Source organism: Homalodisca vitripennis, chromosome 4 (assembly GCF_021130785.1).
Source record: "Homalodisca vitripennis isolate AUS2020 chromosome 4, UT_GWSS_2.1, whole genome shotgun sequence".
Classification (NCBI taxonomy): domain Eukaryota; kingdom Metazoa; phylum Arthropoda; class Insecta; order Hemiptera; family Cicadellidae; genus Homalodisca; species Homalodisca vitripennis.
Window position 1 is genome coordinate 54,432,442 of NC_060210.1, and position 14,048 is coordinate 54,446,489.

The 14,048-nt window shown below is 33.3% G+C and overlaps 1 protein-coding gene across 2 annotated transcripts in view; it reads left to right on the forward strand.

Moving 5' to 3' along the window:
• The first annotated feature begins 9,087 nt into the window (after positions 1–9,087).
• LOC124359327 (neuroligin-4, X-linked) overlaps positions 9,088–14,048 on the forward strand; it is a 172,265-nt gene continuing 167,304 nt past the window's right edge. For both annotated transcript variants that reach the window (XM_046811986.1, XM_046811987.1), the window contains exon 1: positions 9,088–10,125. In XM_046811986.1, the coding sequence (XP_046667942.1) occupies positions 9,717–10,125 (409 nt within the window). In that variant the 5' untranslated portion in view covers positions 9,088–9,716. The remainder of the gene's footprint in view (positions 10,126–14,048) is intronic.

Genomic DNA, 14,048 nt, shown 5'->3' on the forward strand with positions numbered 1-14,048 from the left:
AGTTTTTTGTGATATATATATATATATATATATATATATATATATATATATATATATATATATATATATATACCAATTAATGTACAATACCTATTATTATACAACATGTTCTTGTATTGAAGAGGTTGCAACTTCCATGAAAGTAATAATTATAAGTACAGGTATATAATCTAATTCTCAGCAATAGATTCTGAAATTTAATTCTAATATATGAACTGACCATGACTGAAACTAAGACTAAGCAAATATTATTAGCTTTGAAAATTTTTATAACTCTTTATGTTTCCAGAGCTTCTAGGAGGAATCTGTGTATGTTGGGTAGGCTATGTTTATTTGAAAAGCGTTATTTTATGGACTCTCTCCTATCTTACTGTTTTAAGACAGTTTCGACATTGTTTCAAGTGGACATGTGACTTAAACTACTAGTGGGTATGAACGACGCATCTGTGAGTTAAATTATGGTCCTTATAAGAAATATATATATATATATCTTATAAGGACCATAATTTAACTCACAGATGCGTCGTTCATACCCACTAGTAGTTTAAGTCACATGTCCACTTGAAACAATGTCGAAACTGTCTTAAAACAGTAAGATAGGAGAGAGTCCATAAAATAACGCTTTTCAAATAAACATAGCCTACCCAACATACACAGATTCCTCCTAGAAGCTCTGGAAACATAAAGAGTTATAAAAATTTTCAAAGCTAATAATATTTGCTTAGTCTTAGTTTCAGTCATGGTCAGTTCATATATTAGAATTAAATTTCAGAATCTATTGCTGAGAATTAGATTATATACCTGTACTTATAATTATTACTTTCATGGAAGTTGCAACCTCTTCAATACAAGAACATGTTGTATAATAATAGGTATTGTACATTAATTGGACTTAATGGCCAATGCTGTGTACTTATCAATATTAAAATATCGCATATAATAATTACCATAATCTTAAATCCTAAATATGAAGGTTCCCTGTCATTGCTTACGAAAAATTACACACTATGTTTGGAAGGACTCCAATGCGGGAAAACTAATTGTCTAATGCATTACTATAGAATTAACTGTTAAATGAAATATTGGCTATGAGCAACTTTAATATTTTCAAATAAATATTACATTTTAAATTTTATTTTAATAATTTTAATATAAATACTAAAGTCTTTTTTTATACAAATTTTGATTTAATGTGTTGTGTATACTGGAATTACTGATTGAAAATTGAACGAACGGAACATGAATTATAGTTAAAACGTTTCTGTCATATCACTTGTTTGTGTGTAAATTTAAATAATTTATAGATTTTAAATCAATTTTGAGAAAATATAGAAACATACTTTGGAACGCGATAAAAGTGCGAAAATATACAATTTACTGCTTTTAATAAGAAAAACAATAATATTTTATAAGAGCCTAAAAGTTGACGACGAAAATATATTCCTGGACATACACTACTATTAAATAAATTAATTTAAAAACTTTTTTGAAACTCCACCTCTATTACCTCGGTATAAAAATTGAGCATTGTAAACTATATTGTGTCGAGAGTTGCCATGAGAATGCTCGTTGTGGGCCAAGCGAGAAGCCTACTACGCCGACCTGGCCTAGCTTACGTTTAATCCTGTACTACAGTGCGATAATAAGTTTTTATAAATGTACAATAAAGTAGGGGAAAGTGCGAGAACGCGGTTACTGCCTTAGTTTCTTATTCATTTAAACTTGGCCTCATAAGGTGATAGTACGAGTAGATATATAGTTGTGACTAGTTCGTAACCTGTATTTACCATTAACATTTTCAGGATGGTAATCATTTAAATTTGTGCAATATTATTATTTTTTAATGACTCTTTCAGGAGTGTTAAGGTATTTCACGAAATGTTTATACGTACATACACGTTTGCCGATTGCTCAGATTCATGAAAACAACCGTTTAGGTTTTAGTAAAGGAATAAACAGATCTCATTTATTAATAGAGTAATAATGGAAGAGTATTTAGAATTTTATGGCCATTTACAATAATTTGTGTTTTCATAGGATTCATATAAGTTTAAAAAATAGAATAACATTGGTTAATAACCTAATAACTAATAATTAATTAAAATATAACTGCTAACAGACCTAATTAAACCCAGTCTTAAAGAAAACACTTGATATGATAATAACAATTCTAATCTTGAAACAAAATAAATATCATATGTGTAAATTGTGTTGAGTTTTATTAATATACTAATCGTTATAAACATCTTCTTTCTCTAGAATCAGGGGGGAAACATTAATACCGATATATATACTGAATACTTTTAAGACTAAGAGTTATTTATAAGTGAAATTAGTAGATTTTAATAAAAAATCTTATAAGGTTTCGATTGCATAATTATTATCATAGATATAAACAGTATAACAATACTTAAGAAATAAATTCACTTACACACCAATATTGAAAGATTTAAATTTGTATTGCTTTTGTTAACAATTTATTATTGCTTTGTTGGATATATGTCCAACCTTTCTTGAAGGGAAAAATATTATGATTCTCTGGAACATGATTTTAATGCACCAGCAAGTTAAATTTAAACATATATTAACAGTTTTTAACTTTAATTAAAAGTTAGGACGTAAAAGTCTTACTTGACCTTTCTGTTCTGTAAGGTGTAATTGCTGAAAGTTGATGCCTAATCATGCGGTCAACTTTCAAGCCCAAGATGTAAAAGTTGCCATCGTTACTTAAGATTCTGTGTTCCGCAAGATTTGGTGAAATGGGAAAACTTCGGTGGTCTTTGAGGAACTCAAGAATACGAACTTGGAACTCTTTGTCTTTCTTAAAGGATTGATACCATTAAGTGCAAAGTTTGTCTTAACATTCAAATCGTTTTGCTTATTCTGTTAGGTACAATAAGCGTAATTCTTTAGACTGAAAATAAATATTCTAATAATTTTCATTGGAAATTAAAACTTTTCACATCAACACATGACCTAAAGTGTTACATTTTACCCATCATTGTTTACAACTTTCAAAATGGAAAGTTTGGTGATATGAAAGTTTCTAGATGAACCAATTATTTTTCTATAGTAATACTTTTTATTATCTATAAATGTAAGTAGATATTTTGGCTAATTAAGTAACTAATTTATCAACCCCCAGCATAAAGCATGAAACTCAGCCTTTATATTTAGCTAATATTATGTAAGCTCTGCTAGATTAGTTTTGTATGCAGATATTAAATACATAATTACTATGTAATTGTCATTATATTTATTAATAATATCATAGAATCCAACTTAGTTTTTTGACATATATATTTTTCTAAGTTTTCGTGTATATATATATATATATATATATATATATATAGTATATATATATAGAGTAAGTTAAAAGTATGGATGGACTCGGGACACCTATCTAGGAAATAGAAATGATCTTTTAGTCTCTCTTACAACTTTGTCCATTTCCACAAAAAGAGACTTTTAGGAGACGGCTTAGGATTTTTGTATGTCAAGACCCATTAAGTGACTTCTCATTTAAAATATCTTGATAAAAAAGGAAAACATAGAGTGCAAACTAGAGTTCTACGCAATATAAAATGGCAGCTTATTGAAAATAATTTAGTTAAAAACACGGATGGAGCCTGCTCAACCTTCAATGAATAAAGGTAGAAAAATTCAATTCGATATACCTTTCTAAGAAACAGAAGTGAAGTATTTCCCCAAAATGGGGTTTTAGGAGAGCAGTTAAGCATTTAGAAAGTTACAGTAGCACTATTAGTTACAATTACTTTAAGCAATAAAACAGCAAAACTTACAAACCTGCGTGTTTTGTATCAGATGTTCAAACTGCTGTCCTAGGTCAGTTTTGCAATGTCAAAACCTGTTTTAGAAACTTTAAACGACATGCTGAATAGATTTACGCGTCATTTTTTGAATTCTATTATTCAGTCCCTAAGGTCATTAGGTCATCCCTAAGTCACTTGGATCTTTTTATGGACGTTGTTTTTAACGTGACTCCACACAAAGTATTCAAGTAGAGATAGGTCATGCGATCTTGGTGCTCCTCAATACTTCCTCTTCTGCCTATCCAGCGATTTGTAAAAATATTGTCTTAGTACTCGCGTACATGCAGGCCATGGTGTAGAGGTGCTCCATCCTGCGGAACAATCTTCATTACAGTTTCCACCCCCCAGCTGGAGGGTTAGCAATTCGCGTCGGCCTCGCTCAGTGTGAAGGTTGTGAGTTTGAAGAGCGTGAGGCAATCAGATTCTTGAGGTGTGACAGTGTTTGATTAGTAGAAACGAAGATTGACTAGTATTCAGATGGTTATGGTTCGCTCGGTAATAAGGGTACCATACCTTATTGGCTACCTTATTACTACCTTATTGGCGGAGTGTGAGGGTGCTGGTCTCCAACAAAGAAGAGTTTTCTGCCCTAATGTATACTCAATCGAGACCACTACTATGCACTCAAGTCTAAGTTTTCGGAAACTGAGCCTAAGGTATTTAAATTACTCAAAGTTTTTAACTGAATTTTTTTGTTACAACAAATAATTGACACATTGAAAGAAAACACCAGCATTAAATGTTTCAAGATATATTAGCTATTTACATCACAATACTACGCCCTTAAATAAATGTGCAATCATTGTACTTATGTAATAGCAGTAAAGCAGTAGGCCTATACGTGCCTAAGAAATACATAAACCACATTTACAGTATGATTTTTAAATATAATAAACTATTGCCCAAGTTTTTATTTAACTATACAAAAATAAAATGTGGTGCAATCAGCACTTAAACATGAGTATGTAACAAAAGGTCACAATAACTATAATTATGGACAACTTAATAACGACATAAACACACAAAGGCTAAATATACTTTACAAGTTGAACAAAATCATATTCTACAGTTAAGTAACGAGTTCAAGGTCAGCACTGGATCCGAATTCAAGCTAATGCGCTGGTTGAAACAATGTCCGATCTGTATAAGTTACACCACGATATGTACGGAGTCCGTCCGATTTCCCAGGGTAGCAAGAGTAAGAATATTGTTACTCACCATCTACATAAATATACATGCCGTTGATTGTGCCGTCCGTGGCATCCACGCCCGCAAATCAAGGCGCAAACAGAATCCTCACGATGTCCGGTGGGCGGAAGCTTGACAGAGCGCGAGTGCCCGCGGTAGACATCCAAGTAGTCGGGCTGGTCCTGAAGTATAATTGACTCGTGGGTCAGCTGGGCCGCTAGCACGGAGTCTCAAGTCCAAACAAAACACTCTTAAAGATAATCACTCCAAAATAATCTTCTTTCTAATTATATAAACGAAAATCATTAGCCTTACACAGTTCCATATAAATAGCCTATTTATATATGTAATGTTTGCAAAAAATATTTATTGCATTATGAGTAGACTACTCTATTATTGTTTTAATAACCGTTCTGTATAAATTCTAAGTAAACTCTGGTTTTTCTAACAATAATATAACTAACAAAGCAAAATAGTTTTCTTTGCAGGCAAGATTTAATAATCATAAATTCAAAACAGATTAGTTTTGGTCTTGTACTTCGATAAAGATTTTGAAACTTACAGAAGAAAATAAGAAATGTATACATAGGCTTACACATATATACACACACGTATTTACTTTTGGTCTAGCTAATATAGCAAGATCACCACAGTAAATTTTTCTCACACAGTAACAATATTATTTACTGAGATTTAAGCATTACTCAGTCTTTATACAGACAAAAGAATATTTGTCAAAATTGTTTAGTTAAGGGTATCCTGGTTACATAATTACTATGTTAAATATGACCAGACGTTATCAGTCTGAATAATAATTATGACGGTTATTTGGTTACTTGGCGAAAACATTTCCAAATTCATTATAACTTAGAAACTATAATTTTATTAGCCTTATATCAATAGTTTTTCAAACAGAAGTTGAGAGAGACAACTTATGTACACTAATTAGGAAAATACTGCTAAGATCAGAGTTATTTATAGCAATTAATTAGAACTGGGCCTATATTGCTTATTTATAACGTTTTAGGATTAAACACCAAGTTAAACAATTCTGACACAAATAATGAACTAATTACGTTTATGTTTCTACATATGTTTCTACTAATTAAACATAATAAATTGTTAAAATATTGACATAATGCATGCATTCTCTAGGCCACGGTAGATGTAATTTTCATAATAAATTAGTTGGTAATATAAAATTATGATTGAGAAGGATAATTTGCACTCTATTCCTGCAGGTACAGATTCAATTTGCATATTCAATATCTGACACTCTTAACACGTAAGTGCAACTGTTTTTCCTTTACATATCTTGATTAGTACTGATTTATGATAATTAATTTATTGGTTTCCTACATTTATGGTCATGCCTTGATAATCTTAATATGAGGTCCAAGGCTTAGTTTATTTGATTCTGTACAAGCAAAATTTGTAAATTGTATATTTACACCTTGTTAAAAGTAAATAGATAAGTATTAAATAGCATAGTAGAGGCTCACCTTAGCCAAATTTTCACAACCGGACTCACAAAAATCCAGCGATGCTAAAGGGTAGATTTCCTCTGTTTCACCACCTAACCTGAACAACCACGTGCAGACAATTCCAGTCTGCCTTCCGCTCATAGCATGGAACAGGTCGCACAGGTCAAGGTCAAGTCGGCCAAGCATCGTTCTTATCGCTCACCATAACAATGGTACAACCATTATCAAAACAGCTGGCTGGCGTCTAATCAGTGACTCTTCTGTTTATGGTAGCAACAATGAAAGGCGCACTTTTTCATTTAGATGAATAAAATACGTTATGTAAATTAATCAGTTCTACACAACAATTGTTTAGATGAAACAGAAAAGTACATGTCACAGGTTGTTTGTTGCTATATAGATAGCTGAATAAATCTGATTTTGTTACATTTCCTGATTTACCTTAAGGTTTCCGTCAATAAAAAAGGGCTCAACAAACTGATCGCTCAAAATGCCAAACCAAAACGTTACATTTTTGTGGTGCTGTGTCTCTCATTTACTGAGGGTCAACTTGAGCCCAATAACGAGTATTGTGTCTTTCAACGTTACTGTTTAACACGAGAGTTGCTTCATCTGGAAAACCAATGTTGTTTAATCTAACTTTATTATTATTGATGTTTAGTATCATTACCCACAAAATTATACTCATCATCATCAAAATCGTCTACATTTAGCTCATGAAATAAACGTATTTTGTACGCTTCATAACGACTGCCATGACAAAGTTACAAACTTATGTTTGAGGTGTACCTAATATTTGAGAAACATTCCTTGTTTAGGCATGAGGATATTCTACAACAGACTGTAAAACGTCAAGTGAAAATGCATTGCTTGTAGCCGATTCTGGTCTTTTAGGTTTGGGGCGGTCTTTAACGCTGCCTGTTTCCTGGAAACGTTCGATTGTTTTTTTTAACTACTGATTTAGATACAAAGTTTACATTGGGATAAGTTACATTAAATAAATTCCTTACTTCATCATAAGATCTCACCCGGTCTCCATAGCCTCGCATGATTAGAATGATACTACACTCTTGTTCACTTAAACATTCAATTGCAACCTAAAGTATCACAAAAGACACGTCAGAACTTTGTTAGTTCCAACCATAAACTGAACATAATACTGGACTTCCTAAAAGTGATAAGACAAGGGAGGCCTGCCCTGTAGCAGGTAATAACTATAAAACAAGTTTCAGATTGTAAGAACAATGATTGTCAATTAAAGTTATTTAACTTACGAATGTGGATGTTTATGTTTTACCTAAATTAATTTTGTGAGCTGCTATTTTATACTGGGTTGTGATAGAAAGCTCTAGTTTTCACTGCTCTTCTTTTATCAAGACATTTTAAATGAGGTTTCACTTAATGGATCTTTACACAAAAAACACTGAGCGGTGGCCTAAAAGTCCCACTTTGGAGGAATGGACATAGTTGTAACAGAGACTCTGGTTCCATCGAAATCCATCAAAAACTAGAGTGTATTCATACTTTTAACTCACACTGGAAACAAGCGGTCACCTACGCTGCTAAAGTCGTGGAGGTGTTGCGTAAAGCGGAGCGAATCTGGAAGTAAATTTTATCTAGTGCCAATTGTCCAAAAAGTAATTTTAATATTTATTAATCTATTATTTTTACTCATAATTAAAATTGTGTTCGTTATTAGATTAGCACTTTTATTTTTAAATGACGCGTGCATTACAATTATTGTTAATGATTTCCTGCAATAAAGATTATTATTATTATTATTTTTAGTGCAATATAGTAGGAAGATCTACGGCGAGGGCCTCTCCCGCGTAGTAATACTCTAAGGTAGAAGTTTAGGGTTTTAGTTAGTGCGAGTGTGATACTCAGGGATTATTCGCACGATACTTTGCGCATTTAATTCCTCTTCGTCCCCGTGCACACGCGCGCGCGCGCGCGCGCGCGTGTGTGTGTGTGTGTGTGTGTGTGCATTCTTGATCAAGTAAATAAGGAAAAACCAACTACGGCACCACAAATACCAAAGATCAGATTCAACTACAAGGGTTGTAGATTTTGTAGAAAAAACACTAGTGGTTCAATAAAATTTTACTCGGAATGCAATTTTCATTTGTAAACTCAACTCGATGAGTTTCAATAGGTAACATAGGCACCAAACTTTGCATTAGTGCTATTCTGGTACCGTTTTAAAAATCACCGTTTGTAAATGGTCAAGTGAAATATTGGCTACATATATTTATTGCGATAACGCAGTGAGCGAATGTAATGTGCATAAATAAATGAAATAGTGACCGTAAAATCGTCAAGGTCAACTGTTTATAATCTTAAAATTTAGGATGTTTTAAATATACCTTTTCTAAAATTTTTAACAAAGCATTAATACTTATAATAAATTAAATATGCAATAACAGAACAGTTTTAAGGGCAATCAACTCAGATTAGTCACTCCATACTCGTAAATACCACACAATGTTCTCAGGCTCATAAACCGCGCTACTCCTCACACGCACATGCACACACTCCGTGCCACTTTTAAGTGTCTATTTCGGTCGTCAGTCGCCAGAACTCCTCCGGACCGGTAGTACAATGCGGTGCGAGTGTCGCGTATTTGTGCTTACTGGTGCTTGTGCAATTTTGTGTTTTATGTTTAGTGTAGTGCAACCATCTTGTGTTGTTTTCTAAGTGATACTTCACTCTACAACTGTCCAACAAGATATGTCCTTCACTTTAAATGTGTAGGGGGACAATACATCCTTTATTTACTTTAGTGTTTGAATGATTTAGGATCTTTAAATTCTCGAATACATTATTACTTTTATTTATAACGTTTAGCGATCAAATAGCACGTTATTTTGTATTGGTTCATTATTATTAGTATTAGTATTAAATTTATTGTTGCTTCATATTAACTGCAATGACAGAAGGTTCCATTAGTTCGTATTTAACCACTTACTATATTGTAACGAGTAAATAGATAAATTTGTTTACTCATTAAACGCGAACCCCTCAAAATTTGGACTGTTGACTTTTGAACGAATGCAAAGAAGTAAGGAATATAATATAATATAGTAGGAACGTAAGAAATAAGGAATGTAACCGTATACGACCCCAGAAAATAACCCAACGACAATTTTGGGTTGTAGCTTATTCGTAGACGAAAAATAATTACTTTTACGTTTTATCGTTTCTTAAAAAAATGTTCAGACTTTACTTGTTACTTATACCTACTGCGTATCTCTGGGAAACCTTTCTGTGCTACGAATACGGGCCATACCCATCGGCACGGATTGTGGATACCAAGCAGGGACAGCTGAAAGGAACCATCAGGACTCTGAGGAACCTGGACCCTGTGGAAGTGTACCTCGGTATCCCGTACGCAGCGGCTCCTGTCGGTTCCCAACGCTTCATGCCACCCGCCTCGCCGCCACCTTGGTCAGGCGTGCGGATAGCTGACTCCTTCGGCCCTGTGTGTCCTCAGTCGTTCCCGCCCAAACCGGCTACTACAATCCCGACCGGCCGCTGGGGCTACATGGACCGAGTCAGACACTTCCTGAGTAACCAGAGCGAGGACTGTCTATACCTCAACGTCTACGCTCCTGTCAGAGGTTAGTAGAACATCTAAATCCTTCAGTCAGACTCCTGTTCTTAAACATATTCCTATGGAAACTGAATTTAGTTATATAAATAATACTAAAATATTGTGTAAGTTCCCTTTCACTAATGAACTTTGTTTAACCTTGGATCTTTCGGTTTCAGAGAGTGCTAGTTGCCAAACACTACTACTGAAAAAATATAATGCATTAAATATTCTTCATTTGGAAGATAACACGTAGTCCACTTTGTAATGTTTGTGATATTTTTTAACGCTTCTTAAAATTCGGGAAAAATGTTTTCGCTTGGTTATTATAAATTATTGTATTATCTTTCAATTATAAATCTATCCACGAAGATACATACACTGTTGCAGATGACAGTTTACTGAAAGTTTTATGACACGCTTACTCGTCTTTGCTGCACAACATAACAATGTAGATGCATCATTAATGAAAAGTTGCAAAATCCCCATATAAAATAAGCATGACATCGAGAAGTTCTTTCTATGAATAAAACAATTATTTTCCAAACTTATTGATGAGGAAAATGTTTTAATTATGGTTTTTACTTAGTAAACAAAATTAAAACTACAGTGGTCAAGTTACCCTCGTTTCTTTGCTATTAGGTGTGTCAGCAGCGTTCCTTGGACGATCGAAATACTGAGTCAGAAAGACTGCATGGTAACAACAGAAATAGTCAAGATGAAGATGGCCTCACTCGAAAATTAACCATGGAACGCACTGAAGCAATAACAATTTCCTGTTTACAGCTGTAGGCTAGTCTGTACAGACCTACAATTTATAAACATTTAAATCATACAACCAGTAATACATGCGTACTGTGCCATAAGTGTGCTGCATAATCTCCGGACCCTCCGCTGTGTAACATTGTGAGAAATAACGTCTTGATGAATGACTTTGTACTGCTAATGGTTTGCACTTTCCTAGAAACTTCTTAACTCAATATCGACCTGATGACGGTATAAATCTTGGTTGAATCCATTACATATTTTGTGTTAGACGAAGGTTACGACATCATTGACCTTCATCTGGCACAAAATATGCAATTAATTAACAAAAAAACGCCGATGATGCCTAACGTTGCTCTTAACTTACTTCCACATTTATTACTAGCAAATTATTGAACTTACGCTTATTTAGACATATTTTTAATATAATGTTTTTATTTAACAGTATTTTTGTGGTACAACTTAAATATTTCAAATAAAAAAGTGCTTACTGTTAATGATAAAATGTCTATTAAAGTGTAACATTTTAAAAATAAATCATATATTAAGAGTGATTTGCAATTTCAGCAGGGCTATTTTATATGCTTTTTATAAAATTATAAATCTTTTTTACGGCTTAACTTGATGTTCCTAGCTTTCACATAGAACCGAGATTGACAATACGAGTAACTTAACGGTCATACTGAGAGACATGGTTCCGCAGAAGATGATATCACCTATGTTCCACCCACACTTATCATACCGACAGTTCTGACATAGATAGAAAATGTATATAGAATTTGCCTTCACATTTTGCTTCGGGTCTCAAGGTATCTTAAAATAGCTGGACTGCACCTTGAAAGTTCTTGTTTTAACCACGGTCAACGTTAAATGGCTTGCCCTAGAAATGCCAGTGATAATGAATGCCTTTTTATTTCCTTAACTAACTCGGGAATAGGTTGTAAACATCATTATTCATAAATGTGTGTAGAAATGAAACTTGTGAGATGAAACTATATAAATATAAACATTAAATAAAAGCGTTTATTACAGTTGAAAAATAGTTAAAAATAGGTTTTATTTTATAACTGTTATATCATTACGTCACCGTTATCACTAAGAATGCCCCAGATGGAAATATCAGGCAATAAACAAGTAGGTAATATTAAAGTTTTCAAGAATCTATTTAGAAATAATATATATTTCATAGGTTAACATTCGTGATACAATAAACAGTATAGGTCTGTACAGTTTGCTGTATGGTTTCGTTATTCGTCTTGGCAGAGACTCCGGGTATGCAGTTAAAAAAATGTATTCAAAGGAAGATATCTCTAGTTTCAAGAAATATAACTTTCAACGTAATTTACCCTACGATACGTGGCCGGCTTTGACAAAATCCGTCTTAATATTGGTGATGGGAAGAACTCTATTGAAGTTGTAAATCAGATTTTTTAGCTTACCACTTAATGAAGAAGCGCTGGCTGGATCTAATTAAATGTCTCAATAAACCTTCGTAAATTAACATGCAGGAGGTTTTTAGTTGTTAAGTCTTATATAAAAATAATTAACTGAAACTTTTGTCACTTACCTAGAGAGCCGGATAAATATAAAACTCCCGATGACCTCCCACAAGGGATTACATTAAGGAATTAAGTTTCGAACATAGCATTATCATTCAGAAACTACATAACTAGGTTATAATAATCCCCATCTAACAAACACATCTAATAATTTGACGTAAAAATAATTTACCACTGTCATTATTTTAAAGCTCTTCAAAATATTCTTTTTCTAAGAGACGCTTTTAATGAACTATTGGAACCCATTTATCAACTAGGTGAACATTAAATAATCGATGTATAAATAATAGTTTTTCATGCATTTTCATATTAGGACTTGTACTTCTTAAATTTTAAAAATTATGTCATAATTTCAAAGGCTGGATAGTACTGTATTTATGCTTAGTGACGAATCTTAAATTATGTACATTTGAAGAGGCGTTACTTTAAGATCGCCGTGACTCTCGATCTCGTAGCAACTCAAGCAGAATCGGCAGTACATTGTATGGTACATTACATTACATTATTCCATTCAATGAAATATTTTTCCACTAGAAGTGCTGTCCCCTCTGTGTTGTAGTAAGCCAACCGATTAGCGTGTTCCTTGTTTAAAGAAAGATATTCTTAGAAAATGCCAAGCTTGTAACTCAATCCGTTGGCCGTTACATTGTGTAACAGAGAGACAACCATACAATCACCGACCGTCAAGCAATATGTAGGGGGAGAGGGATTCGATTAAGCTGAGCTAAAAATATTGACAATGTAGACTGCCCCGTGGAGACTCCCCGATGTAATTGTGTGATAAAGTGTTTAAATACAAGTAGACGTAAAGTCGGAGGAGACCATGACCCCGACTAACAATCGTGTTGAGTGGAGCTGAGCTAAAAATACGGACAATGTAGACTGCCCCATGGAGACTCCCCGATGTAATTGTGTGATCAAGTGTTTAAATACAAGTAGACGTAAAGTCGGAGGAGAGCATGACCCCGACTAACAATCGTGTTGAGTGGAGCTGGGCTAAAAATACGTCGCGACAGACAGAGCTCGAGATACATGCCCTGAGAGCCTCGTCATTCCCAACCTAGATTCACTGTTCACATTTTGCTTTTCGAAAGATTTCCGTGCTCTCTTGATTGAATACAGTGTGCAATCATGTGGAATGTATAATATTAAGATTTGTGGGTAAATAAATTAGATGATTTATTAATGTCTATTGTACTAATTAACCTAGAAATGCTAATAAAAGTACAAGTACACTAAAATAATGGAGAATCACGGCACAATTTTAGATTTGAGTGTGCGTTGATATTAAAATCTACACTTCTGACAGGTTTACTCTTAGACACAGTGTGGAATAGTAACTGTAGGCTACAATGATAATGATTAGAAATATATAATGAAATTTCGTGATTTATTCAAATACTCGTACTCATTTATATTACTGGAAGGAGCAATAAATCCATTTTTATCAATAACTAAGTGAATAGTACCGTAGTGTTCAAAATCCATTGGAACAAATAAGATTGTTCATGTTATCTCTGACAGAAAATTGAAAGAAACGTTTTAAATCCAAAATAGCAATAAAGTGTTTGTTAGTATGGGTGTAAACTTAACAAATAAGAGAATTGTTGAAGATTTACGAAATTCC